Source organism: Fringilla coelebs, assembly GCF_963513975.1.
Source record: "Fringilla coelebs genome assembly, chromosome: 3".
Taxonomy (NCBI): domain Eukaryota; kingdom Metazoa; phylum Chordata; class Aves; order Passeriformes; family Fringillidae; genus Fringilla; species Fringilla coelebs.
This window is the reverse complement of record NC_140030.1, coordinates 10053805-10080250: the sequence shown is the minus strand read 5'-3', so window position 1 is coordinate 10080250 and position 26446 is coordinate 10053805. Positions and strand designations below refer to the sequence as shown.

General features: G+C 45.5%; 1 protein-coding gene across 2 annotated transcripts in view; it reads right to left on the bottom strand.

Moving 5' to 3' along the window:
• The window catches only part of HS1BP3 (HCLS1 binding protein 3), a 56255-nt gene extending 43616 nt beyond the window's left edge, over positions 1–12639 (bottom strand). Inside the window, exons 1-3 of one of the 2 annotated variants that reach the window (XM_084201724.1) lie at positions 12577–12620; positions 8058–8104; positions 6465–6630 (exon numbers count right to left, since the gene is read on the bottom strand). In XM_084201724.1, the coding sequence (XP_084057850.1) occupies positions 6465–6563 (99 nt within the window). In that variant the 5' untranslated portion in view covers positions 6564–6630; positions 8058–8104; positions 12577–12620. Of the gene's footprint in view, positions 1–6464; positions 6631–8057; positions 8105–12576 lie in introns of both variants that reach the window. The other variant, XM_084201723.1, reaches the window with a different exon arrangement.
• Between the last annotated feature and the right edge of the window lie 13807 nt (positions 12640–26446).

Here is a 26446-nt window from a genome sequence, read left to right as displayed (position 1 = left end):
CCCTGCTTACCCAAGCCCAGTGCTGGCCCCTGCCAGCCGGGCTCCTCACCCACTGTCCCTGCGCCTCAAGCCCTGGCAGCCATGGGCTCCTCGATGCCCTCGCTCAGCTCTGCTGCCAAGCTTACCTGGGGTTTGGTGCTGGAAATGCAGTGGTAAGGCTGGCTGAGCCCAGCAGCCCCAGACTGGTGCGCTGAGAACCACCAAACAGTTTGGGTTAGAAGGGACCCTAGAGATCATCCTGTTCAACATGGGGGGGACACCTTGCCCTGGACCAGGCTGCTCAGAGCCCCATCCAACCTGGCCTTGAACAGTTCCAGGGATGGGGCAGCCACGGCTTCTTTGGGCAACCTATGCCAGTGGCTCAGCACCCTCACAGTCAAGAATTTCCCCTTACATTTAATCTAAACCTTCCCTTCTTCAGCTTAAGACCATCCCTCCTTGTCAATTCCAGGCCCTTGTAATCAGTCCCTCTCTTGCTTTCTCACAGCCCCTGCAGGTACTGGAAGGGGTCTAGCGTCACCCTGGAGCCTTCTTCAGGCTGAACAGGCTCTCCCAGCGTCCTCACAGGAGAGCTGTCCCAGCTTTATGACCACTTTTGTACCCTTCCTCTGGATCTGCTCCAACAGGTCCATGTCTTTCCTGTACTTGGGACCCCAGAGCTGGATGCAGCAGCACAGAGGCCTTACACAAGTGCCAGACAGGTTCCACAGTGTATTTTTTCATGCAAATCCCAGACATGATGCAGAGCATTCTCACACCTTTCTAGTCAGCAAGGACTGCTCTGCTGCAACATTCTGGACTCTTTCAATTTGACATCTTCTGTTAATCTTCCAGGAGAAAGGTGTATCAGCATGTAACAAAATTAAATCTTGCCGTTCCTGGTTATTACTTACAGTGTTTTGAAAATCCTCGATGGATCATATGGCCCAAAATGTCAGGATAGAAAATAAGCACCGCTCTAAACACCCCATTTTATCAATCCTATTAAGTAAACAAAGTTTGATTTGATTAATACTCAAGTATTTTTCTTCTGCTGCCTGTAATTCCTCCAGGTCTTGATCCTGCAGTTATCCTCTCCCCCTCCATGCCTCTGACTGAACTCTGTGGAGCTAAACCCCACCACCTGTAAGTCAGCCTGAGTGCACACATTTCAAGGAGCTCTGTCAAGTCACAATATCAAAGGCTCAATCTGCTTCACTTCAAAAGAGTTAATCATGCAAAAACAGCAAAGCATGTGCACATTTGCCAGGTCAAGACCTTATTTGCCTGTAACAATTAACATCCAACACAGAACTTAAAAGACAGACAGGGATGGGTTGAATGTTTTCTTTTTCCCCACTGGGAACAAATAAATAAGTTGAATTTGATCAAGTATAGCTAGAAGGTTAAGCAAACCACCATGAAGTTCAAAGTGAAAGTCTGAAGTTTGCTACTAATCCCTCAAATCTCATGCATGTGCCTTGCCCCCCTCTTCCCAAGGGCCTCACACACCGGAATGGCTGCAGGATACGAGCCTGGCACTCGCAGTTGTGTGCAGAATTTGATCCCGCTCAGTATTAATGCTATTTAATGCCTCCTTTCCATTCAAAGCTCCTTTTACTGCCCCATTTGTGACCTCTAACTTGTCTTCATATGCTTTATATCTACTGCAAGGATTTCAACAAAATGGAGATCTCTGAGCTAACTCGAGCCCTTTGCCAGTCAGAGCGCACCAACAAAGAGAACACTTGATTTTACAGCATTTCCTGAAAACCAGGGCTACTGTGACTTTCTTCTCATAAAGCCCACTTCTTAACATTGTCAGAAATGGGAGATCCAACATCTCCTTTTAAACAGCCACTAGCTTTGGGTACAGGAACCAAAAGCACCCCTTCTCCCAGCCAGCACAACCCAAAGCTTTCACTTGGAAGCTCCCAATTCAAGCCCTACCAGAATTAATGTTGCTTGGTGACCTGGTGGGTGTGCATTATGGTAGATTTTAATTACATGACCACATGCTGGTCTCCTCATCTGTTTTGCCCAGCAGAAGAGCAAGAACTCTAATATTTCTTTTTAATCAGCGTGAATCCTTAGTGGCTCCTGAACCTATTGCTACACTGAGCATGAATTTTTTTCTCCTCCTCTCACATCACAAAAGCCATAAGGAGAAGGAATTTATCTTCACAACATACCTGTACAGTCAGAAAAACCCAACTCCAATGCACAGATTTTGAAGCCCAAACAAAAAAAAGGCCAACATATGCAAAAAGGCAATGATGAAAACATAAATGAATACACACCCACGTACTCATACACTCCCTCATTTTAAGAGAGGAAGACAGTTCTATAGTAAATGCCTCCCTAAATTGTGCTATGCCTGTCAAACACCAGTAGTTATTTGTTCAGCTTTGAAAAAGAAAAAACTTGACTAACAAATAACTTGTACAGAAGAATCAAACTGGATGCAGATACAAAGAGAAGGCACTAAAGGCTGGGTGGGTTTTTAATAAGGCTGGGAAGGGAGAAGTTAATTGCTAAAAAAACCTAAGGTGTGGCTAGAAGAAATGCCTTTAAGAAAAGCAAAGCCTTTTCTTTTTATCACAGAAAATGGCAAATCTACAGGCAATAATTAAATATCATGTTGGTAGTAGTACCAAAGAGAAAAGCAATTTCCCTCTTTCGATAGTACAAGAGTATTCTGACCTTTGAAAGAAATGCAACTGACTTTTCCTTTAATTACCAAATATAACCTTAAGGTTATGCAGTTTTAAAACCCATCTGTCCTATTTTACAATTAGCATTTTTTAAAATTAAAAAATCCCTTCACTTTCTAATAATTTAGAATGTCATCACAGAAGTGAATTTCTTATTCTGTTAATTCTTCACAAACATTTTAATTAGAGATGCCATGATGCTGATTTTGCATAGTCCTGTTAAGGCTGAGGAATAAGGCACTCTGGATTGTTTAGACCCACAGTAAACGTTTCACAGGTCAGATCTGAAATCTCTTTTTGATGTTCATCTGGTATTTGTCATAGGGCCTTAACACATCTCTTAATCTTGACAGGACAAGAGGGCAGAGCCTCAAGCTGCGCCAGGGGAGGTTCACGTTGGACATCAGAAATAATTTTTTGATGGCAATGGCTGTTAAACATTGGAATGGACTACCCAGGGAAGTGCCGGAGTTACCATTCCTGGAGGTGTTCAAGAAATGTCTGGGCATGGCACTTGGTGCTCTAGCCTAGCTGATGGTGATGATCCGTCAAAAGCTGGGTCAAGGATCTTAAAGGCTTTTTCCCACCCAAATGATCCTACAATTCAATCCTGGAAACTACAGCTAGCTTAGAGGACCCTTCTGCCTTGCTCACCAGGCTTTCCCAGGGAAAACAGGAGCTGCTGGAGCTGCTGGTTCCCACTGCCCGGCAGTGCAGGCCCCGAGGGCAGGGCAGGAGCAGCTGCTCCTCTCAGGCCTCAGGGACAGCAACAGGGCAAGGAGGAGCCACAAAACACAGACCTGGCTCCCCAGCTGGCCAAAACAGAGACAATCCAAAAATCGGCATCCACAGACAAGGAAAATCCTGCCATGCCTGCCTGCCTTCTCTAACCTACGTGTCACCTCAGCACTGTGACACTGACTCCTTCTTCCAGTTTGGAAGTTTCAACAAAAGCAAAAAGAGATGTCCCCTCTCCCATTCTGCCCATTCTGCTCCAGAAGAGGCACACAGTAGTTTCTCCTTCCTCCTTCAGATGTCTCATCTCATTGTGCTCTGATACAAATTTGATGTGTTAGATCTGCAGCCCATTGTAGCCTCATTCTCTGCTGCTCCTCAGGTACTTCTCTAACACTTCACTGCAAACTCTGGGGAAGGGTCACAGCTCTTGTTCGTGCTGCTCCAGCATTCAGCAGAACAGGGCACTGCACAGACACTCTGGGTGCAACCTGCCTTCACAGCAGCCACAGGACTGGCACTTCTCTCCAGGTTGAGCCATCTGCCTACACACATGAGGTGTCAGCTCCCATGACAGTCATTGGCAAAATGAGATTTTGGTGAAAATGTCTGAAGCTCAACTCACCTGAACACAGGCAGCCAGTGGCACCTTGCATGCTGCACAGCATTCTCCTTGCTGTTTCAGGGCAGTGCCAATGCCTTTATGTCCTCTGTCACTCCTGCCAGCCCTGTGCACACACCTACGGTAATTTAGGGTTTCTCAAATGGTACAAGACATTTATGTTATGCAAAGTGGGTTCCCCCACCCCACAGATGCTCAGCTACATCCTTTGCAACAGCACTGCACCAATGGGGATGAGAGTTTAGAAAATCAAACATAGACATCTGCAGACTATTCTGCCCAGAAAAAGGCATCCCATGCTATCTGAGATGCTTTGGGGTATCCAAAGGGCTTGTGTGCAGCAGGCTAATACCATACAAGATCTAGAAGAAACCCGAAACTTCTGAAGGCCAGGTGGAAAACCCCAGGGTGCACAGTGCACCTCCAAGCGCACAGTGATTTGTATGCAACTCTTACTGACCCTCAAGCATTTCAGCCTGGAGTTAAAGCCCCCCACTGCAACTGTCTACAATGTAGATACTTTCCCTTTATGGTCAAAGAAGAGAGACATTTCCAGAGGATGAGTCACATCATTCCCCTCCTCCCCACTGACCATATAAGCATGGACAGACTCAGATTAAAATATCCAACTCACAGAGAGATAAGTTATGACAGGTGAATCCCTCTGTTCCCTCCAGTAATACACACAGACAAGACTCATTGGAATGAATCGATGGAAAGCATCCATCCTCAACTTCCCAGCTCATGGTTTTAAATTACTCTCACACAACAAACTATATAATATATCATATTTAGTCAGCTGAAAAAAATGTAACTGATGAGATAAATGTTATTCTCGTCAGGCTCCACCAGTTTTCTTCTTCATGAAGAATGAAATGCCAGGAGACCTCACCAGAGGAGAAATCAGGAAGGTTCATTTCACTTGAGAAGAGCAACTGAGTGCTGAAAATCCTCCCAGAGAGACATGGGAACAGACAACCCCAGCAAGCAGAGGGGCTGCAGTACAAAGTCTGTTTCTCCTCTTTATAGACAAGCTGATTTTATCAACTTATTCTGAAATGATGCAAAATGAAGTTAGATGACAACAGCCCAGTTTAACACCTCAGGTGTAGCCAGATTCTTTCTTCCACAGAGCTGTGTGGAAAAATTACATAATATAAGCAGGCATTGCTGCATGAAAAAAAGCAACTGCACATTCCTGTCTCTTATCTGCCCCTGTCTGGCCCTTTCCTGCCCTAAAAGAAACTTTAATGATATTGTGCAAGTCACAGGCTCAAGGAACAGGTGTAAATCAGTACTGAATAACAAGCCCCAAAATACCCATTTTTAGCCAGGAGCATGGAATAGCCACATAACACTGGCACACAAAAGGAAACACTGCAGGAGCGAGAACAAGCAGTCAGGGATGAGGAGGGTGAACAGAACAGACTCCTGTGCCAGCATTGCTGCTTTTACCATAGTTATATATAGCACAAGGTGTGCAATAAATGCAGGAGATCTCATTTGTTGTAAAGCATTTCTTTACAACACTGCCAGATATTTATCTTCAAATCAGATTGTTTAAATAGGCTTTTATCAGGTATCTTGTACAAAGTGTGAGTTAACCAACAGGGTCATGGTCTACCAGGTAACCACACACTCACATCACTCTGACATTACAGTTGTTGTCAAAACATCTGAAAAGAGCAGATGGTCACAGCATGCAACAAGGTGTGTCCCCTTATGGTCAATGGACAGAGAAATGCATTTCTTGGGAGTGGTTCAGCAGGCAGCTAAAGAAGATCAAACAGAACACCTAAATGCACCTTTTCCCATCAGCTTGACAGACAGTCCCAGGGGCAGCAGCTTAAGTGGATGTGCATACACCATAGATGAGATTAATTTCACCTGTTTTAAGCCATGTGCTGTGCTTTCAAACCTTTACTCTGCAGGTATAGTGAAAAAGACGATCCAGCTAAATAATGTTTTATATGGACACTTCCTTGTAAACCTCTCTTACTAAGGATTGTAAAAGCTGTGTCCAGGTAATAGACCAAAATAAACTACTATATATTTATTTCATGTTTCTGTACAAAGTCTAGTACTGATACATATATTAGAGAAACTAATTTGCACAGAACTTACAAAAAGTTTAATTGGTTTCTATTTGTTGATCCATAATTAAAAATGCCTTAAAGGCAACAACAGTCATCGTCACTTTTAGCTCCTGGAATAAAAAGTTCAATTACTGTGTGAATAATGGAATATGCATAATGGAATAAGAATTGCAGAAATGGTACAGACTGAGTTGTCCTACCAAGGACCTTGACCTGGAGAGGCCGTGATTGATGATGAAGCATCTGCTGCATCATGACAGAAATAATCAAAGCTGATTAAGAAAGTGATCACTAACACAGGTCTGATAAAATATTTACCATAAATTGAACCACATCTTCAGGCTTGTGCTTTGCTGATTTGAAGGCAGCCAGTCGGGTGACAACGACAATGTGATACTCGACATGGCCAGACATCATCTTCCCACGGATTTCCTGATATTCTGGCACGGACAAATCCAGCCCCGTGTGCCTGTTCTGAATTTGCCTAGGGAAGAAAATACACAGAGTTCAGGCACTGGCACAAAGACTTTTAGCTCTCCCTCTCCCAGTTACAAGCCCAAGAAAATCAATGCAGAAGCCCTCACTGGAACAGGACATCACACAGATTCTGCCCCCAACACTTCCTACTCTGTAAAAAGACTAACTGGGACATGGCCTGTTTCCTATATTCCATCCCAAAGCACCTGCCATGAGCCACTGCAGACAACATGCCAGGAACACAACATTTCTGTGAAGAGATGTGGATTCATTCAGAATGGGACTTCACTTGCAGGGGCTGAGAGTGCTCTCAGCCCAGAATGGCAGGTGAGAAGATTCAATGATCTCTCATCAGGCTTATTTTGAGACAAAGATCTGTTCATAGTGACTCGTGATGGGCCCTACACACCTCTACTTTATCTAAGGACATTCCCAGAAATGACAGAGACAATAAATGAAAGGTGCCATGAAAGAAAGAAGGAGCTCCCGGGAGCACAGGGACAACTTGAGGTTTGTGAAGAGCCAACCAGGGAAGTGGATTAAAGCCAAAATACAAAGGAAGCTCCTGGAGCAGACTGATGAGCCAATCACAGTTTCCACTTGTGAAGATCCTTGAGGAAAATTAGACAAACATCAGGACTGAGCAAGTTAAAGGAGGACATGATTCCTCAGAGCTGCCTTCTGGTTTTGACTATCTGATACACAGTATTCTAGCCAAAAAGCCTAAAGGGCACACTAGACAAAACATATTGGCTTTCCCACAGAAGATCAGAACTACCTGTCCTTTCATACCCAGTTAAACAGCATTAAGCTCTGAGAGCTGCCAGCAGTCATAACCACCCATGGCTCCTCCTGGAGGAAATGCAAGAGGGGAATTGCTCCTGCAGTTTACTCAATGCGTTTTTTTTCCTCCTGAATGCTTCAGATCCACAGAACTGTGGTGCCACCTCCCCCTTCAGATGGATTGTCATCTGAAAATATTTATGATGTTTTTGCAAGAGGAATGCCAGGTCATATTAGCATGCTCACACATCAAGAGTAAGACCAAGCAGTTGCTGTTGGAGCATTTACATTTACTGAAATAAACAGTCTGTTTCAACAGCCTGAAAACCAAAACTGATCAAAGATCCCTTCCCCAAAGTTACCCTATGCCAAGCCACAGAGCACTCGCTGTTGCTGGAACCAAGTATTCTGCCAGAATCAGAAGTTCACCATCCAGAGAGCACTGAATACCCTCTGAACACATCTCTGAGTATATTCTTCCTATGTGTGAGTAAATGTTTTTTAGAGAAATTAGAAGGGACCACTTAAAAGAAAACTAAACTAGGATTATTAAACATTTCTTCTGCCTTTTTTAACCTTAACCATGAGGATTATCAAGTTCCATCTTCCCTGAATTTCCTGCGGACTGCAGAGTTCCTGTGGAATTCTTACCTCTTCTTTCAGGAAGTTTAGAATCATTAACACAGTTGCTCTTTCACCTAAGGATACACAATGCATATAACTTAATATACACTTTCAAGAGACTTAAACAATCTAGTTTCAAACAAAGTTTCAAAAGATTCCTCTCATCATGTCAAAACTTGATCAGTTCTTATGAAACTTGAGCTTCCCCAAGAAGGCAACCTCTGAATCTCTAATTCAAAGCTTGAATAAAAAGCCTTTTAAAGAGAGTATCTTGAGAGTTCCTCATAAATATGATAACAATAAACAAAGACACAGACCCAGTTTTGTACTCAATCCTCTTTGCAAGCCATGTTTATAACATTAGGGCTTTAACAACAGCTCTACCATCTCCAGTGTTTTGATGATGCTATTCTGTCTGCTCTGATTCTGTTCTCATGCTCTGCCAGTTAAGGAATTCACTTTACAGATCCAGACAAAATTTTGTTCTCAGTTACAGGTGGTTGGCTCTAAAACACAGAATCAGTAGTGCCTGTGTGTGAATACACAGGTGCCTGGCTTTCACACAGCAGCCTGTGGGACCTGTGAGTAACAACCATCAGCTGGAACTCTTCCTCTTTCAGTAGCAGCCAAAACGCTGACTCTAAGGGCATCTGCCAGTAAAACCAGCTGTATCTGGACCTTTTTAGACTATACCTGCAGCATAGGATATGCTCTCAGAAGAAACTTACAGCTCACAATAGCCCTGACCACTATTAAGATCACCAAAGGACTTTGCCCACTCTGGCAGACTGTATAAAGAAGCAACTCCTCATCTGCAACCACCAATGCCTCCACCCCAAATCTGCCCCTGTGAGTTCCTGGAAATATGGATAGTAAATTAAGCCACATGATGGGGACTTGAGATAAGATAAAGGGAGTTCTATTGTCCAAGTTATCTCAAGCCTACGGAGAGGTAAACAAGAGTAGGGGAGAAGAGTGTAACACTGCAAGGAGTCCATGGAGAAGGCCAGCTCAGCAACTGTGCTGAAGGTCAGCTCTTGACTGGAGGAGACCATAGTCCACTGACTCAAAAAAAGAGACACGCTGAGCAGAGGACATTCACACTCCCATGTAGGCCTAAGGGCATTTATCCTTTCTGCTGGGGCCATAACAGGCTTGACTACACGGCCATGAGAGGCAGCTGTCATGTCTTAAAAGGTGCATAAACCAGCAAAGTCACCCAGAGCATTTCCAGATTTATTTCTGGGTCTTTCCATCAGAGGATTGCACATGATTCAGTGTAGCAACAGACAGTGCAAAACTCCCCCCTGCAGGGGAGGTGCTTGGGCATGCCCACATATACCTGAATGCATATTAACCCATTAAACTTTCAGTTTTGTGGGACCCTTACCACCAAAAAGGGTGAAGGATCAACAAAACACTGCTGGATCCACAAGGCCAGTGATAACCTTTCTATTTAATTGTTCTTTCTCTGCCTTTCCTCTCACCCTCTTTTCTGTGTCCTTGTCTCTCACACATTTTACTTAATAAAATCTGCATTATTGATTTTAGCATATGATCTCATTTGCATGTTAATTTGGGTAGAAGCATCTCTCTCTAATAATCACAATAATCAGATCTTAACAGCTCCAGATGTACAGTCACTCAGGTTGTGACTGCAGCCATGGCAGGCAAAAGGTCTGTCACTCATACTCAGGAGTGACTTACTACCCCAGAGAAGTGTGTGATTACCAGTCCTTGGAAGGATGTGTGGATGTGGCACCGGGGAACAGGGTTTAGTGTGGCCATGGCAGTGCTGGGTTAATGCTTGGAGTTGATGATCTTAAATGTCTTTTCCATCTCAAATGAGTCCGTGATTCTACTTCTGTTAACATGGAGTACAAATTACTAATTAACCTGCTTTTCACCTCTAATATAAATAAAAGGAGTAATGACCAGTGAAGCATCCTCAATGGCCCTGAAAACAGCAACCATGTACAGATGTTCTGAGATGAAACAATGACAATTTCACTGTAAGAGCTGCTGCATTAGAGTTCTGAAACTGCCATGAAGTTAGTAAGTACCTTATATATACCCAGGGTTTTCCTTTTAAAGTTGTTAGAAGTCTGGGCTAAACTGTCATGGAAATTGATTAGAGGGAGGGGAAATAGCTACATTTTTGTTTGTTTGCTTTAGGCCTTATGATCACTTTTATTATCATCTCCTACAGGAAACCCAGCCCTATTATCTTCTATAGTAATAGGATTTCTTTTTAAATATAAAACTGATTCTAAACAAACAGAAATCAGCAGGGAGTCTGAGACAAACAGAGCATACTATCCAAAGTGCTCCCTAGTTCTTGTAATGCCTTTAAAATAGGCAGCCTTAATGTTTTAACTAATTAAATACTGTTATTGTTATTCAAACAGAATCAGCACCTGCAAACTCCAAGACAGAATACAGTTTCACTGAATTTTTCACATAAAACCAATTATTTTTACACTTGTAGATTAAAAAAAAAAGGCAGCAAAAGGACAAAACTAGTTGTTTAACCTGGACATGGAGGTTTATTGCTTCTACTCTTTATTTGAATCTAGCTTATCTCCAGTTTACACTTCTGTCTACAAAACAGACAATTCACCAGAGACCTGGGCACATGGTTAACCTTCCTAACAGGAATCACTTCACCCAGATACAAGGAGACCATTCATACCAGCAACACTGCTGTGAATCAGAGCATTGCACAATCAGGTCATGCAGGACTGGCCCAGAACAGAGGAAGTGCAGACTATAAAGGTCAGCTGACCTGAGCAGCTTCCACAGCTCACGGAAGAGCTGGGTGTTCACTCCTGGTTTTTTGCTTTGCATATCATAATTAAATTGTATTTTAATTAATCTGCTTTCAGTGCTGAAAGGCCAACATGGGGGGTGGCTAAAAGGCACCTCCAGAAAGAAAGTAAAACAAGAGATACAAGTGCTGGGACCAGAGAAACATTTATTCCAGCATCTGTATGGAGGGCAGAGTCTGTGCTTCCTGCCTTGACACACTCAGCCCTGCCAGCAGCACCGAGCTCCAAAAACCTCACTCCAGAGGGGACCAAACTGTGACATCCCTGGTGATAACAGAAGGAGAAAAAAATTGTACAACTAGTTTTATTTATTAAGTGAAGGCAAAGTACTCATCAAATAATTTATTTCTCTGTACAGTCTAACTGCAAGCATTCAGATTTTATAGGCTCCCCAGAGAAGTGATCACAGCACCAAACCTGACAGGGTTCAAGAAGTGTTTGGACAATGCTCTCAGGCACATAGTCTGATCCTTGGGATGTCCTGAGCCGAGCCAGGAGTTGGACTCAATGACCCAACTCAGCATATTCTATGATTCCATGATTTATATTACCACAGCAACTAGGAATCCTATTCCCAAAACAAGTAAGTGGAAACAAAGAGCGGAAAAGGGCACAACTATACAGCTATTTCACCTCAGAAGCTAGAAAGTATGTTCACTTGCTAAAGTCTTAATCCCACACATACATATATCCCCAATTTTATCACTGAAAGCATTCCAGTTTCAGGGGGACAATTTGCAAGTGGGTCTTTTTCCACCTAACAACTGTAAAATTAATCCAGGTGTTCCAATGTCCACTTCCAAGGCTAAACTTAATATAAAGTCAGTCCTACAAAACATATTAGTCACATTAGATACATTTGAAGGTTCAAGGCCACTGCTTCAAGGAAAGTCCAGCCCTGATACAGCCAAATATTTAAGGATTAAAATAATGACTTTGAAGTTAAATCAACTGAAATACTCATTATTTATGTCCTAGGAGGTAAGGACCTTGCTGAATCAACACTTCCGCTTCTCATGTCTCATCTGATAGGAAACTGCTTTCATGTGGTCTCAAATATCTCATGGGGATTAAAAAAAAAAGAAAAGAAAAGAGGAAAAGAGCTATCAATTTCCCTATAAAAGATTGCCATAAGCATTTTCTTCTTGAAGTGTTTCTCATCAGAATTCCTTTACTACACCTAGGAAGAAACGGGGTTTAACAATTAAATGCAACGGAGAAGAGCGCCCCTGCACCACGCAGGGGACAGCTTGGAGGAGGGGGGAAAGGAGAATAAACTCTTTCTGCCCGTCCCTGGGCTGCCAGGCAGAGGGGACACCAGGAGGGACACGGGATACAGGGCACAACAGCGGGAACGGGCACCAGCCAAAGCCCCGCAGGAGAAATCCTAATTCCTGCCCACCCGCCTCGGAACACCGACAAGGAAAGGACGTGTCCGGAGGGTGACAGCACCTCACGCTGCGCCAGAGCGGACGGCAAACGACGCGGAGCTACCGCAGGGGGAGAGGGCCCACAGGACGGGCCAGGGATCCCCCCGGGGTGGAGTGCAGGAAAACTGGAGAACATCTGGCGTGCCCCGGGCACACCCACACAGCGCCACCCGGCTAACCCTCAGCCTCCGCCGCCCCGCGCTCCTTCCCTTTCTCCTTCCCCGCTCCCCGCCCGGGCTGCCCCGCCGAGGCCGCGGGGCCGCCGCCCGGCCCGGCCCCTGAGGGTACCTGGTGGTGGCCAGCACGGCGGGCGCCGCGCCGCGCTGCTCCATGGCCGCGGGAGGAGGTCCCGCCTCCCTTCCCGGGGCTGGCCCGGCCGCCCTGCCGGATGTCAGGCGCCGGCGGCTCCGGTGCAAAACGAGCGGGGGGAAGAAAACGTCCGGCACGGGGAGGAAAAGAAGAACGCCGTTCGTAGTCGGCAGGATTCGAACCTGCGCGGGGAGACCCCAATGGATTTCTAGTCCATCGCCTTAACCACTCGGCCACGACTACACCGACGGGCGGGAATGCCGCCACGTGAGCCCCACTAATTCATCCCGCAATTCCTCTTCCTCCTGGGACAGAAACTTCCCCCGAGCCTCGGGGCATCCCGGGGTGCCTCTCTCCCTTCCCTGGAGAAACAGCTCGCACGCACCTCCCGCTGACACAGTGGGCTTGGCGCTGCTTCCCCCGCAGCCTGAGCGCACACCTCGGAACGGCGGTGTGTCCCGAAGTTTATTTTGGGAAAGAAGAAGAAAGCAGCTGGTCCTTCTGCTGCCCCTCAGGCACCCGCGGCAGCTCTGGGCGGCCCTGGTTAGTTTGCGGGCTGCTGGGCGTACCTGGGCGCTTGGTTATCCCGCGGCTTCTCTGCGCCGCTGGGCGCGGCTCCTGCAGGGAAGCGCTTGGGAGAAGAGCTTCGCACCGGGCACAGCTTCGTGGAATCACGGAATTACGAAGTCGTTATGGTTGGAAAAGACCTAAGATCATGGGATCCAATCGTTTACCCATCCACCATGTTCACCGCTAAACCATAACCCTAAGTGTTACAGCCGCATGTTTATTTGAACATTTCCAGAGACAGCAATTCCACAGCTTCCCTGAGCAGCCTGTCCCAATGCCTGACCACCCTTTCAGTGAAGAATTTTTTCCTAATATCCAATTTAAACCTCTTTAGATGCAACTCGAATCTATGCCTTCATCTGTCACTTGTTACTTGGGAGAAGAGACGGACGCCCACCTGGCTGTGCCCTCCTTTCAGGAGGTGATAAGCAGGGAGTGATAAGGTTCTCCCCTGATCCTCCTTTTCTCCAGGTTAAACACCACCAGCTCCCTCAGCTGCTTCTCCTCGCATTTGTGCTTCAGATCCTTCTCACCAGCTCTGCTGTCCTCTGGACAGGCAGAAACCACAGCCAGGGAATATTATAAAAGTGGTAAAAAACAGATGCTGACACTGCATCAGTGCAGCCAGCCTCCAAACAGGCTCAGCACCTCAAGTGGGTATGCAGCAGTGTCCCCAGAGAGGAGCAGCCCTTGAAAGATGACCTAGTGAGTAGATTAAGACTTTTCACCCCAGAAAGGAACAGCTGGAGGAATTTGGGAGTGATGGAAATGTCAAAATCAAGAGAAGTCCAAAGTGGCAGACACAGAGCAATCTTTTGATGCTTGTGGTGAAACAAGAAATTTGGAACATGAAACCCACTAGTCAAAACAAAAAAAGGGAGACTTCATAGGTGGGGTTCCTTCCTAAATCCCCATTGTTTTCTCTCCCTGCCACTACAAACCTTCTGTTAAGCAGAGTGTAAACACCACCACCCAGCTGCACCTTTCTGGCACAGGAGTTGCAGTTTCCAGAAGTGCTGCAAGCCACCAGAAAGTGCTTCTGGAATCATTCTCATGTGGCCTCTAAAGGGTTAAAAACCCCTGAGGTGGATTTCCTGAAAGTATATAATGAATAGTTTTATGGCTAAACAAATTGCTTCTCTAATGGCATTTTCATTCTCATTTGACTTCCTGGATAATGCAATTTATCCAGATAGTAGCAAGGAGTAAGCAGCTGGCAGTTTGCTCTCTGAGACAGCAAAAATAGAGCAGGACCTGAGCCCATGAGTTCCCACTGAAGCTGAGCAGTGTCCTTCCAGATATTGCCAAGTGCTTGTGAAGGTGCTTCAAAAGCTAGGGATTTTCTCCCCAAACAGAACTGTCTGCTTGGCCCCAGTGAGCTGCCATGTTTTATCCTGGAGAGGCTGTGTGTGCTGTGTCTGTGCACTCATGGAGAAGTCTGAGCACTGCCTGTTTATCTGATTTCCTAACATGTCTTATCATATATGGCATTTTTATAACTCCACAGCCCCACATCATCATAACAAATGAATAAAACAAGTGCCTCAGTGGTGCTAACCTCTGAAGTTGTGGAAATAATCAGCTGATTTTCCCACAAGGTTTGGGCAGGGTCTTTGTTCAGATGGTGACTGTGAAGAGTGAATCTCTGCATAAAAGGTGGACACAAATCAAGCCTGTCAGGAGAAAACTAATATGCCAATAGAGCTATCTGAGCAGGAGCTAAGCATCTCCTTTCCTCTTTGAGAAGCAACCTCACAGAATATTTGAAGTTTGATTCCCATGTCGCTTTGGATGCTACAAAGAAAATTTCTTCCACTGAACCAATTTTTTGACTCAATTATCCACTTTCCAGGGGAAAGCCTATGGGAAAATATCCAAAAAATCTGAGAACCGACACCAGTACTAGTCATCACTTATAAACTTATATTTTCCTACTTACTACTTGGGTTACCCTCAGCTGTTTCTCTTTCTTTCATGGTCCCCTTTGCCTCAGTTAATTTCTCTATGAGCAAAGGAAAGAGAAAGAAACTCTCTGAAGTTTCAGGACTATTTTCTTTGGGATTTATGGTTTTTTCCCCTGCCTCTTAGCTCTGCAGTACTGACTGGTATGGTATGTTGCTTCACTTACTTTTTTCCATTCTTTTCCTGTTTTTTTTCCCCTTTCTTTCCATACCCTAAACAAACTGAATCAGCATATTCATGCAGTCTGTATTTACTAGCCTAATTTATTCCTAGCCTCTGTAGTAAAACTATTAATTAATTTGCATAGAATAACTGCCTAAATACAAATGCATGTTCTTTTACTGCAGGTATGTGTGGTACTGTACTAGACCCTCTGTGGCTTCTGCATAAATGAGGCAAGGCCAAAGATGACTGCTCCAAGTGAGAGAAGATACTCAAAGAAAAGGTAAGTCTGATTTCAGTCAAAAGCTTCTAGAAAGTGAAGGAAAAGAATGAGTGGGAGACAAGTAATTAAGCTCAATAGGAGGTTGAAGGAGGTTTTTGTTGTCTTCAAGATGTTAGAGCATTGGGAAGTGTCTATGTAAGAGGAACTCATGCTGAAAATGGTATTGTCCAGGAAGGCTATCTCTCCCATCACAGAGGTAATGGAGAAGCCAGGTTTTAAACAAAGAGTTTGTGGGGGAGCATATAACCTCTTTAGCTAGAGGTGTTGCTGTTTCATGAGTCAAGTGGCTGTTCCTGGTTTTACTACCACCATCATAAAAAAATCTTTTAGCTGTCATTTCACAGAAGCAAAAGAAAAACGAGTTATTCTTAGAACTCAAAATTCAGACACCTACTATAAGTAAATCCCAACTGCAATACAATATTCTTATAAATGTCATGATTTCGGGACACCTTTTGAACATTTGGGTTCAGCAGTATGGTTCTGCTGGTCTGGGAGTGCCTACTACATAACTATTTTATGGCTTGTGTCCTGAGCTGACTTCTTGATAACCTTGTTTTTTCACTGACATAGTCTAGGTTTCCACTTCACCCAGTTGCTTATCACTTTGTGCTATGAAACAAGATTATTTCCCCTCAGAGCTACTTTGTCCAGCACTGGCAGGGCTCTCAGAGCAAAGGGCTCCTGGAGGCTCAGCAGCAGCTGGGAAACGAGTTCATATAATTTTTTCCCACTTCTTTCTTCCCTTCCATGACCAATGTTTCTACTCTCCCTCCACAGCACCTCTGTTCTTCTAACTGCTGACGACACACAGGAGCAGGAACTGCAGGTGTTTCTTTCAAAACAAGGAAAAGCACTGAAAAATAGTGTAAAGGGCTGAGGTGGTTATTGTGCTTGTGAGTCAGCTCTTACCAGGTGGGGTGGGTATCCCCTGCCACCCTGCACTGCTCTCTCATCAAACCTCTGCCCTGAAGTGTCACAGATCAGGGAGACCTGGCTTTGATCACCCCTCCAAATCCTGCTCCCAGACACTCAGCACAGCCCCATGGTGTGTGGGTATTACAGACCCAATGCTTAGATGCTCAACTGAGAGTGCCTTCGGCTCAAGGACAGCACATCAGTTTTGTTGGCCTCTGATCCGTTTTCTGTCCACTAGAGAGCACTCAAATACCACCTATGGACACGGGGTGGGCACTGGTGCTGACTGCAATCCCCAGCTGGGTCTCATCAGGCTGGCTTTGCATGCAGTAGAGTTAATTTTCTTCACAGCATCTGCTAAACCATGGCACTCCCCTTTTGGGAGCCCACTGCCCAGCCCCTGTTTGGCCCCATTCTCTCACACACACAATCCCACCAACTCCAGGGTAACCCTCAGCTTGTGCCCAAACCCTGACTCTGGGACCAGTTACACTGGGATTTTCTGCAGAGCTAAAGTCAGTTAGAGATGTGTTTGCAGTTAGGACTGATGTCTGTATTTACTTTTGATACACAATTAACTTTTGCTGACACACAGCCCAGAGGGGTTTTCTCAGCCAGCAGCCTCAGCATGGATGCAGGGGCCTAGTGGTATGACAAAGGGGAATAATTGCCACCTGTGCTCAGGACTGCTCTCCAGCCATCCCCAGCAGGCACTGAGGTCGCACAAAGGGTTAAAGCGAGGAAGAAAAACCTCTCAGAGCCTGTTAGAATATTGAATGATTTATGGCTGGGGTCTGCAGCCCTCCAGTTTAATCCCTCTCTGTTCTTCACAGGGGCACAGGGAGATGAAGGGTCTCCATCAGGGCCAAGGTGTGACCCCATGAACTCATCCCAGGGTCATGTCTGTCTCCTGTACACTGAGCAGGGACCAGCTCCTGCAGCACTGCGTCCCTGCCTGGGTGTGATTCTTGGCAGCTCCTGGATTTGCTTTTCATCTCCTCAAAGCAGCAGGAGAACAACAGTGAGTTTATAAGCCCAGAGGAAATTGTCCACCAAGTTTTGAATCCCTGGCAGAGGACTCTAGCTGTAATCATGGCAGGATGAGGGGAAATCAGAGCCCTGCTTAGGGTATAGTAAATAAAAAGTGGGGGGAAAAAGCAAGGGCAAAGGAACATATTTAAAAACAAAATAAATCAGCTATGGAAACACAGTTTAAAAGCTGAACGTGGAACTTTTTTCCAGCCTTGATTTGGGAGAGATGCAATATAATTTCATTACTGAAAAAGGCTGCACTAAGGGTCCAGTGAAATGATCACTCACTTATCACTCCTAACACTATTTGTTTTCAGATGACAATTACAAAACCCAGATGTGAACCACTAGGAGATTTTATATTAGGACTGGGCTTCTCAGTGAGTTTCAAAGGTAGCCAAAATGGTAGATTTAATGTTCACTCTTGTTATATGATGTGGTAAGGTTGTTGATAGCCTGTCATGGCAGTCTTTTAATCTACACACCTCCTAAACTCAGTATAGATTCATTCTGGAGAGAAGGGAGCAGAGTTATAGAGCTGTTATTCATTATGCCACATGCTTTCCTCCCTGCTTTAAACATTTAACCTGTAATATGATGAGCCACATGTCAGGAATAATCTAGTATAAACCATAGGTAATCCCTGCTGAAAGATAAGCCTGGCTCTTGACCTGCTGCAGCCCTGGAATTAAAATTCCACCTCTCTTGAGTTTGGGGGTCCTAGGTAAATCATGGATCAGTTTCATGGTAGCCAGTGAGGAAGAAAAGATGAGATTTCCTGGTTTCCCTCAGTTTAATAAAAGCAAACCCTAAAATGCAGAAAATTGTCTGTATTATTCAAAAATCACATCTACAGTAGAGAGATACAGTGATTTTAATTTTTTTTCCCCCCATAGGTTTTGGGTAGTTAAGTCTTTGCATAGCAGCAATGGAAAGTATTTCCCCAGTCCAGGACAAGTGAAGGAACAGTCAATAACTGCATAAGTTTCCACCTGAATACGTTGCCAAGTTTTTCAAGTCTGTCTTCACCACACACCTAACCAAAGCCAGTGCCCAAGGATTTTACCATCACTTCCCTCACTCCCACCAAATAAGCTCTGGAGGTTTTTATGTTTGTGCTAAGTTATTTAGTTGGAGATGAGCAAGAGCCCAAGGCTTGCTTGGTTTTGGTGCTGGCTCCTGGTTGCTCATTACCCAGATGAAAGTGTGGGAGTGACTCCCTTTGTGCAGATTTCTGACTGTAAGTGTAAAGGCTGAGAGTGATGGAGACCCAGGCTTCTCTGCTGAACTACCCACCAGAGCACAATGTGAACAATCCTGGTTAGAGCTGGCCAGGCTTCCTTCCTGGGTTTCCTTTTAAAATTAGAAAACCTTTCAGGGTCATTGTTGGAGCAATTCCTCCATTTTATGAGTGATTCTGGACCTGACTGAAATTCTCCCAAAAGGAAAAATTCAACTTTTGGAATTAGCAAGCAAAACAAAAAGGGCTGGGAGGTGAAGGGGTGTTAGTATGTTATTCTTCAGCACCTCTTCCTAAAAAGGTATGTGCAATTGCTCTGTCTGTTGCTCCCTGTCTCTGCCAGTCTCTGTGGCTGTTCCCCACTGAAAAACACTGCAGTAACTCAATGACCCATTTTAACCAAGCACAACACAGGAGGAAATGGCTGGACAACTTTCAGCTCCTCCAACCACTGCAAAAGCCTGGCAGCTCAGTAGGTGAGAGGCCAGGATTTGTGTCCCTCTAAGGGAAAAACTGAGGCATAAACTCAGCAGATACCTGTTTGATTTGGCTCAGCAGCCACTTCTCATATACCTCCAATGTGATGGAAATAAAAGGCAAGTACAATGCAGGCTTTTTGGTAAACTGAGTCACATTGGTTCTGCTGCATTTTTTTCAATCCAAGATAACTAATTTGGCAGATGCCATGAGAGCCATTTCAATGGCCCAACCTTTTCTAGGTGACAGCAAGCCAGGATAGAGTGACCCCGTTGTCCAAGGAGCTCTGCAAGATGCCTCTGTCTCAAAGCACAACCAGTACAACCCATGTCATCAACCAGTCATTCATACACAGCTGGGGCAGGAAGGTGAACATCTTTCCAGGTCATTGCTGTTTCTTTCAGGAGCTGAGTTTAGCTCACAGATGTTTTACACCAAGCATTTTGAGTCAGATGCTCTGATGCTTACCTAGAAAGTGGCTAACAGATTCTGGGTTTCCCCAGGTCATGGACATGGGTATTTACATTCATGGGTTTTTAATTAAGATATTTGTGGCTGCAATTGTAAAGGTGTTATGAAGCAGTAACTACCTGCCTATCTAGTGTCACACATGGAGATTATTCCTGCTTTAAATTAGATTTTGACCTGCACAGCATCTTGCTCTGTGCTGATCTGGTAGACAGGCTTTGTAGTCAATGGACAAAAGGAAAAATTCTGATACAAAGAGTGGCACGGCTGATGTGTGTCTAACAAATCTCATGTTGTAGATCAAGTGAAACGAATCTACCCTAAATACTTCTTTATCACACTCCTCCAAAACAGTGAATACTAAAGTGGCACTATATGGGTCTTGGAGATTTTAGAGAAGTGGGTGATTGTGCTTCAGAAAGACAGAGGAAAAAAACATCTCCAGAGAGAGATGTAGCCTTTTATGTTACAGTGGTGTAGCAAACATTTTGGATATTTTTCTCATGAGTCAAGTTTTCAGCTTTGTGTAGTGCAAGAAGCAACCACCACTGGTGAGAGAAACAACCAGCCTGAGGAGAATGGAAATTAAGTCTCCTTGGGAGAGCACATTGTTCAAGCTGGTCCTAAAACCAGCTGTTTTTATTCCTGGTTCATATGATGGACCCTAAGCTGGAATCAGTCACTGGGGCATTCAAAGCTACAATTACAAAACCAGAATGGTAATTACTACTCGAGCATTGCAGAGTCAGGGGAAGTGGTCTGGGCAGTGCTGAAGTGGGAAGTAAAAAGGGAAATGCAGGAATTGAGAAGAAGCTGTTTGCATGGAAGGTGCTTTTCCTTTCTAACACTCCACCAGGAACATCCATTCCAATGAAAACTTCAGTATTTCCTTAATCCTTTTCCCAAGCTGCCCACAAGAGCAGTTAGGAACTTGTTGCAAAAGCGAGGGAGAAACTGAGATGAGGAGTGTGGCTGTCCCAGGGTCCCAGCCAGCCCTTCCCAAGGCAATGTTCTTCACTGCTCCTGCTGCCAGCTTCTCAGCTCCCCACCATATACCAAGGACCCAGACCTTTCTTCCAACAAGAAAAGCCACTGTTTCTTGGCTGGCTAGGGGTTCAGCCCAGCCATGCTGGAATAAGGTTTTGAAGGAGTGAAGGCAGGGCCACAGACAATCCTGACAATGACCAAGGGTTTCTGCACACAAGTCTGTCAGGTACCCTGCCCTGATCTCCAGGGTCTCCATTTACCCAGCTTTTCTCCAAGCATTTCATTTACCCAAGAAAATTAAATAGTGCCAGGGAGCCAGCTGAGCATTGTCACAGAGTTATGAGGGTTTCTGTTGTGTTTTTGCACTCAGACCCTGATGAAGAGTTCCTGAGGCAGTTCAATTGTTAACAGAGGCTGGGGACCTTTCTCAGCTGACAGCTTGTACATGACCATCAGTCTTGGAGATGAGGGGCCTTTATCCATGTGGACATGGCTGATCCACAGCCTGTGACCTGGGTACTAATGAGCGTTCCTACAAACATTTCATGTGCATGTATAGATGTGGCCCAAGGGGCTACCTCTTCTTGCACAATTATATCTGCCTGAAGAGCTCATGAGTCTTTATATTCACAACCTCTCTTATAACCATTGTATCCACAAGCCAGTACTGTACAGAGGAAAAAACTGTGGAGAAGATTCAGAGGAAAAAGCTGCAGAGAAGATTCATATCTGGGTTCACCTGCAGTTTCCACAGTGGTAGTTCATCAAGGCCCAGGACAACCTTTATCTGTCCTTGTGCCTTTGACTCTTATAAAAACTGTCAGCCAAGACGGAATCTGCATGCAGGGTGAGGCCCTACAGAAAGGACAGAGGCAGAATTTAACACCTCCTTGTTCCACGTGTGAAGTGCTGGTTAGCAAATCAGCAAATGCCCTCCCAACAGCCATTTCATTTCATTTCATTTCATTTCATTTCATTTCATTTCATTTCATTTCATTTCATACAGGACTCAGTCATATTAAGTATTTTGAGCTGCACTTTTCTTCTGGACGCAGATGAAGGAGCCCAAAATGGCATATTTTGACTTACTAACCTAGTGGGATCAATGTGTGAACCACAGAAATAAGCAGAGCTCCCTGTACACTGCTGAAGTGACCTACACACAGTGCTGTGCTCTTCAAGGATTTCTTCAGTATCAGAAAGTCCATTTTATTTTATTTTTTTCCTACTAAATTCTGATTATTTTCTCATAAGGTCACATGCTCAGGTGCTAAAATAAGTACCTGGGGTTTCTCTGCAGGATACTCAGGACAATCCTGTAGACTCACAGAATCATTTAGGTTAGAAAATGTCTATAGACATCATGCTGGTCAATGAGGCAGAAGGTTAGAAGGTCCCCCTCTTTTCTGAGGCAGCAGCTGGAGGTCTGGATGTCTCAGGTAGCACCATATATTCACATTAAAGAATCTGGTATTGTCTCGGGTGCCTGAACCTGTGCATAAGTGTTCTGGTGGGTAAGGACAGACAAGTGGGCAAGGCAAAGCAAGTGTGTTGCCTGCATTAAATATAAATCATAGAATCATAAAAAGACCTGAGTTAGAAGGAACCTTAAATATTATCTTGTTCTGCCTCTCCTACTGCCATGGGCAGGGACACTTTCCACCAGGTCAGGTTGCTCAGGGCCCCATCCAACCTGACCTTGTACACTTCCAGGGCTAGAACATCCACAGCTTCTCTGGGCAACCTGTGGCTGTTGCCTCACAGTAAAGAATTTCTTCTTATCATCCAATGTAAATCTCTCCTCTTGTAGTTTAAAACTATTCCCCCTTTTCCTGTCTCTGTCTACATGTTTAAAAATGGCTCTGTTTATTTTCTGTAAGCCCCCTTTAAGTACTGTAAGGCTGCAGTGAGGTCTCCCCAGAGCCTTCTCTTCTCCAGCCTGAACAGCCCCAGCTCTCTCAGCCCGTCTCCCTAGGAGAGGTGCTCCACCCCTGGGGTCATCTTTGTGTCCTGCTATAAATAACAGGTCTGTGCCCAAATACATGTCAGCCTACACCAGCTTGTCTGCAAAGAGCTGAGATAGGCAGTTGTGAACACACACCACTATGAAGTGTTGGGAAGCCAAGGTCATGCCTACTCAGGCACTTGGCATTCCACACTGATGTGTGTCAGTGGCTCCATCCATGCAGCTGTCCCTGTCCAGAGGCGTGCCTTTAACTTTGTGGGAGAACTAAATAAATCTGCAGGGGCTGCCGGATGCAATACATTGCATCCAATGGAAAGATACATAGGCAGAAAGCTTATTCTAAGTTACACCTCAAAACTTTGCCAAGGACCCTTCCTTAAGCAAGATGTGATTTGCTCTTTGTATTAACTCGATGATTCTTTGAGACAGAGTCTCAAATGTGAAATGAAATGGAACTTCACCTGACACACCCATAAGTAAAAACTTTAACACCTGGTCCTGCAACTCACACTCAAGTCTGTCTAATGCACAGCTCAGAGAAAAAGGGGTGTGCCCACAAAATGTGTTCCCATTTGCAGCCAGTTTTCCATCTCCCTCCTTTTTACACAGGACACACTTGTACTGGGTTGCTTTATGAGTATTTCACAGCCTAGGCGGAGAGAAACCGGAGTGGGTGCCTTCCGTACTGCTAGTGCCTTCCACATTCCATCCGCGCCTCGGAAAACACCTTGCACGGAGCCGCAGTGCTATAAATCCCTTCTCCAGGAGATGGTGCTCCTGCCCTGGGAGAGCCTTCCCAGGGCTCGCATGCTTCCAGAGGATGCTCGGTCCCACCGCGGCCACCGGCCCCTCTGCTGAGCTGGCACGGGGTGACGGGTCCGTGGGATGGTTCTTTTCCGAGCTTCTCATGCTGCTCAGCGGCTGGAGGAGAAAGAGACCCACAGCATGAATTTTTGTTTAGAAAAAAAAAAGTTGGAAAAGGCGAGATGGAAAAGGAAAGCAGAAATTGTGGGGTTCAAATGCAGAGCTGGGTAGGAGACCAGGAGGTATCAGTGGTAAGGATTAGTTTGTGAACTGCTCAGTTTGCCCCATGGTGTGTGCTGGTGTCTGTGGGACCTCTCAGAGGAGACTCATCTCTCCTGTGGGGCCAAGCCTCCCATGTGTGTCGTGGAAGGGCATGCTGCCCTGGCAGGGAGGTCAGGGACAATCTTTGATGGCAGTGATGCAGACCATGCAAAGCTGCAATCAAACACGACTCTGCACCACATCTTTTCCCCCACCCACACACCCACCTTCCTCCATTCCTCCTCCTCCTCACAGCCCAGCACAGCAGCAGGCACAGAGGAGTGCTGGGCTGGGGCTGAGGGGCAGGTCATCTCTGGCTATCTGCACACCTCAGCTAACCCCCAGGGCTTGTTGGTGTCCCCAGAGTAACTGTCCAGGAAGCAAAATTTGCCAGAATTTAGTTCAATTTTTCGGGTCTGTGGCAGAAAATAAAAGCATGGTATTAGAGCACTGAAGTGAATGAGAGAAAAAAGGTAACAATACTAAAGGGTAGGAAGATAACTTAAAGGGGGAAAACAACCACCAGACACCTTCCTTCCATGTTCATAGTGGTGAACAGCTGCATCCAAAAAGTTATGAGTGAGATAACTGGAGTTATTATTGGAGTTATGACCCATAGCTGGAGTTGCTGGTAAGACTGCATTGCAATGGAAGCAAAGAACTTGGGTTTTGTATGGAGAAATTCTGTCTCAAGTGGCAGAGAAGTGAGCCTGATGCAGCAGTCACGAGCAGCCCTGGCTGGAAGGCATGGGAAGAGGGCAGAGAAGGAGTCTCCCAGGAGGAGCTGGGAACTGGAGAGATCAGGGTGAGGTACTCTGTTCCTTTTCCGGTGTTCCCTTGGGCATCTGCTGGCAAATACTCTCCCAGCCAGGTCTCCCCTTCTCCTCCCTGATGCCCCCAAATCTGAGGAGCCTTGACAAAGGGACTGGGAGCTGGAGGACAAGAAGCTGGGGAGGATGTGATATGGGAAACTGATGAGAAGAAAAAAAGACTGAGTGGAGATCAAAGGATTTAATACATAAGAATAAGGAATCATGGAGCAAAGCTTGAGGAGAGCTGTAGGACAGTGCTTCCCCTTGTAGCATCTCACATGTTCATCCAGGGGTGGGGAGGAGACAGCTGACAGCTTTCCTGACCTCTGTGACAGCTGTCTCAGCTGGGCTCTGTGTTCATGCTGTAGGAACTGCTTTCTGGAGGTACTGCTCTCCCTCCAGGAATTAGTAATGGGAAGAAGGTGGTTAGTTAGACTGAAGAGGAACCCAAAGTGAAGGGAAGTGAATCCCACCCCTTCCAACCAGATGCTAGCCTAGACTATCACCGTGAGGACACTTGGGCTGAGCCATCACCACGACCCAGCAGCTGTGATTGGTGCATTGACAAATTACTTGCTGACTCTGCACTTTTCAAAAAGCAGAGTCAGCTTTTCTTTTTTTTTTTTTTAATTGACAGAGTGCTCAGTTGTGTTTTGACTCACTATTTTCAGGTGGCTTATGCCAGACCCTGTCGACCAGATGCTGAATAGGACAATTTTCCCTGAGGGGATATTGGAAAGCCTTTTTCAAGAAGCTTTTTTGTTTCCAGAAGGATTGAACTCTCCACAAAGCATTTCCTGTCCCCTAGCTAGAGCACAGTGCTCAAATTGCTCAAATAGAAAGTGATGTGAGACAAGCACAGCTTTGGACAGCCAGACTGAGCTGACGTCAGGTCTCTGGGCCTGAAGCAAAGCAGCCTACAGGGTCCTTGAATCCATCTGATGTTTCATGCATGGAGTTTGTACCTTGATTTGTCTTATCTTCCCTGGCTATCCCTGAGCAGACAATCAGAAAGAATTCAGCTTGGCCTCAGTTTCAGTAAGTTTTGGAAGGAGTTGCTGGAAGATTTGGAAAGAAAACGATGCTGTTGCTTAGCTACTTGCAGAGCTGGCCCTGCCGTCGCTTGTAGCCATCTCGCTAGAAGACATTTGTTAAGTGAAGTCCCAAGAGGCTTCTTGTGTGGTCACTGCATGAAAACACACTCTTCCAAATAGCCACTGGCATCAATAGTCTGATCACTGAACTTGCTCAAGACTTGAAAATCTGGTGGAGCCCCACTGGCTCAGCTAACAGAAGCAGCTGCAAACACCTCCAGTTTTGAGACGTGAAGGGGGTTTGTCACTGCAGCTAATTTTATTCCATCAGAAAGGACTGGTGGCAGGGGAGGTGAGGTGGAGGTGCAGAGCTCTGGGAATGTAGCTGAGACATGAGGCATGTGGTTATTCCTTGAGGATTTCCCTACTGTGCTGAAGAGCATCAGTAGGGCAGCCCTTCTGCCAGGCTGGGACCTTGCCCACAGCTGAACAAGAGGAGGCAGCCATGGCAGGGTGATTCACCATGACCAGGACTCAACCCCTGAGCATGGAGATGACACAAAGGTCCCCAGCTGCCATGGACATTGCAGAAGGACAAGGGCAATGCTGGGCACAAATATAGGGAGCTTGGGAAGGGGAGCTCAGAGCGGCAACAGAGGGGACAAGCCCAAGTGTCAGCCAGGCAGGAATGATTCCTTCCTGACTCTGAAGCAAACACCATGCAAAAAATGTTCCCAGTAAGAAAAGTGGCTTAGTGAAAAGATTGTCCCTTTTTTTCCAGAAACCTGACCAGAAGGGTCTATTGGTCAAGGAAGGGAGAGACTGTAGTAGGACATGGTGCAAGCTGTCTCAGGAGTCAGGATCCCTCCTGAG